The sequence below is a fragment of the Manis javanica genome, chromosome 8 (genome assembly GCF_040802235.1).
Source record: "Manis javanica isolate MJ-LG chromosome 8, MJ_LKY, whole genome shotgun sequence".
Taxonomy (NCBI): domain Eukaryota; kingdom Metazoa; phylum Chordata; class Mammalia; order Pholidota; family Manidae; genus Manis; species Manis javanica.
In genome coordinates this window covers 170,338-172,963 of record NC_133163.1, presented here as the reverse complement: position 1 = coordinate 172,963, position 2,626 = coordinate 170,338, and the positions used below count along the sequence as shown (strand labels likewise).

Sequence of the window (2,626 nt, the reverse complement as noted above, 5' to 3'; positions counted from 1 at the left end):
TCAAGTGGCAAGAAAGAACTGCTACATTTGTTTTCTTTTGTTATTTGTTTTCAATTCTTGTAAGTGCTGTGCTGTGAGATCTTTATGCCTTGTCTCCTTCCTGATCTGGTTCGAGGGAGTCAGGAAGTCATCGTCCCCTGTCCCTTCTCAGCCCAGCACACCCCCTGTCCCTGAGGGTTTCTGACACCCTCAGGATGTGGGTTCTCACGCTGTGTCTCTCGCACAGTAATACACGGCCGTGTCCTCAGCCCTCAGACTGCTCAGCTCCATGAAGGCTGTGCTCGTGGACGTGTCCCTGGTCAGGGTGACTCGGCCCTGGAACTTCTGGGCATAGCCTGTGCCACCACTGCTAGGGTTGATCCATCCCATCCACTCGAGCCCTTGTCCAGGGACCTGCCGCACCCAGCTCATATAGTAGCTGGTGAAGGTGTATCCGGACGCCTTGCAGGAGACCTTCACGGACGTCCCTGGCTTCTTCAGCTCAGCCCCAGACTGCACCAGCTGGGCCTGGGAGTGGACCCCTGTGGGAGGACATGGGAGGGAATGATATGCCTGTGACTGGCCCTGTCCCCTCCTCAGCCCAGGGACAGGGGAGCCCCTCACCTGCAGCCAGTGCCAGGAGAAAGAGGACTCTCCAGCTCCAGTCCATGGTGAGGGGCGGTGCTCTCAGGGGCTCTGTAGGGAGGGTGCGGTGCTGGGGTGATGCTCTCCGGGCACAGACATGCGCATATTTAACCTGGTGCACCTCAGCTCATTTGCATATTCATGATGCAGAATACTTTATAGGGAAGGCTGTACCCAACCTGAGAATGAGAAGGTAGGGGACACAGGGACCATGCTCATGGGGGTGAGGAGCCCAAGACCCAGTTCTTCTTTGCAGATATGTGTCCCGGTCACATCCCTGAGCTCAGTGCAGACAGAGCTTCTCCCACTCGGGCCAAGCACCATGGTAGTTCCTGGTCCCTGTGAGCCCTCCCTGAATGACACGGACACCCCATGACCTTGTGCGGGCATATTAAATCTGAGTGTCTTACTCCTAGGATCTCAGTGTCCCTGAAATGCTGCACCAGTGAGTGAATTGCTCCCTGGCCTTCAGCTCCTCCTACACAGAAGCCTGGAAATGCCCGCTGGGCCCCTGGCTCTCTATGACTGTATCACGTTGGGTGAACACTTCTCATAGGAGAGGATATTGTAGCTCACAGCAGCTGTCTGTGTGCTTCTTTAAATTGGATGACATTCTGTAGGAAGTCAGGGCCAGGCCCCAGGAGGGAAGCAGTTCTCACTTCCTGCACCTGCTCCAGGGCTGCAGTTCTGTCCTGCAGGGCGCGTCCTGTTTGGGCCTCCAGCTCATCTCCCTCAGCACCTCTAGTCCAGTGTAAGGGGCTGTGTCCTCCCTCAGGTGCTCGTTCAGGCACCACATGCCCCGACATGGTCTCCTGAGACAGTGAGGGGGCCTTACTAAACCCACATGCTCTGCACAGAGACCAGGGGTCACTTCATGCCACCCAGGGGGCCCTTCCCAGGAGCTGCCAGAGGCCCTGACAGTCCACACCAAGGGTGAGTCCAGACCCTCAGGGCTCTGGGACCTAGATTCTCCTTGAGGCTCCCCTGCACAAGGTACCACCTGAATGCATCTGCACATACCGACCTCATACATGAGCCCACTGCATGCCTACAGACACACACACACACACACACACACACACACACTCACAGATAGAAGGTGGTGTTCTTGCTGACTCCAGACTTGCCCCTCCCTGTGTCTAGCACATGGGCAGTGTTCCCACAGTAACTCTAGGCCTGGGGACAGTGATTTACTCTCTCTGTCAGAACCACAGTGAACCTTCCAGAGCACAGATTAGGATGTTCATGCCCGTGTGTTTCTTCCTGCAGCACCTGGGACCCTGCAGATGCCTAGGGAGAGTGGGACACGGTGTCCTTCAAATACATATGGGACCCTGTCCCTTCTTGGCCCATTCAGTACAGAGCAGCCTTGTGCCCCCTGCACCCCAGGCTTGGACGGGAGACCCCTGAGGGTGAGGGTGAGGCAGCTCCCCTCCAGCTGATTCATGGGAGGCTGGTTTGTCGGGGCACCTGAGGGGAGGGGCAGCCAGGGCAGGTGAGTGAGTCCAGCTCGTGAGGGGTGCCTGGCTTCTGCAGGACTCCTGGCCACCGTGAGGGACTCACTTCTGTCCATCTTTGGGGCTCCCCCTGCTGGTCACCTCCCCTCTGACCCCCTGTCCATGGGCCTCAGGCCTGGCATCTGGTGCAGCATCAGACTCGCTGCTTTGTACCCAAGGACGGCAGCAGCCAGGTTCCTGCAGGACCCCCACCTACTCATTCCTGGTCTGTGTTACTGGTGTAAACCTGGGACCCACCTGATGCCCCACAAATCCCATGAACACAGGGAACCTCTGGCAGAGTCACCAAGGGGACAGAGAGAGGAAGGGTCTGAGGCCGAGGAGAGGGTCCTGAGCTGTGTCTGGAGATGACGGGGTCGCAGAGGCACAGCTGTCCTGCCCCTGAGTTGCTGTGATTGTTCTCTCTGGGTGTCCCCGAGTCCCCTTGTGCAGACACCGTGTGTGTTCTGTGGCACCTGCAGCATAGTCTGATCATATCACGCTTG

The 2,626-nt window shown here is 57.5% G+C and overlaps 1 gene segment (V, D, J or C); it reads right to left on the bottom strand.

Moving 5' to 3' along the window:
* Positions 1 to 204: 204 nt before the first annotated feature.
* On the bottom strand, positions 205 to 695 carry LOC140843223 (immunoglobulin heavy variable 1-46-like). The segment is given in 2 exon segments: positions 205 to 521; positions 604 to 695. Coding segments are annotated over 2 exon segments (363 nt in total).
* Between the last annotated feature and the right edge of the window lie 1,931 nt (positions 696 to 2,626).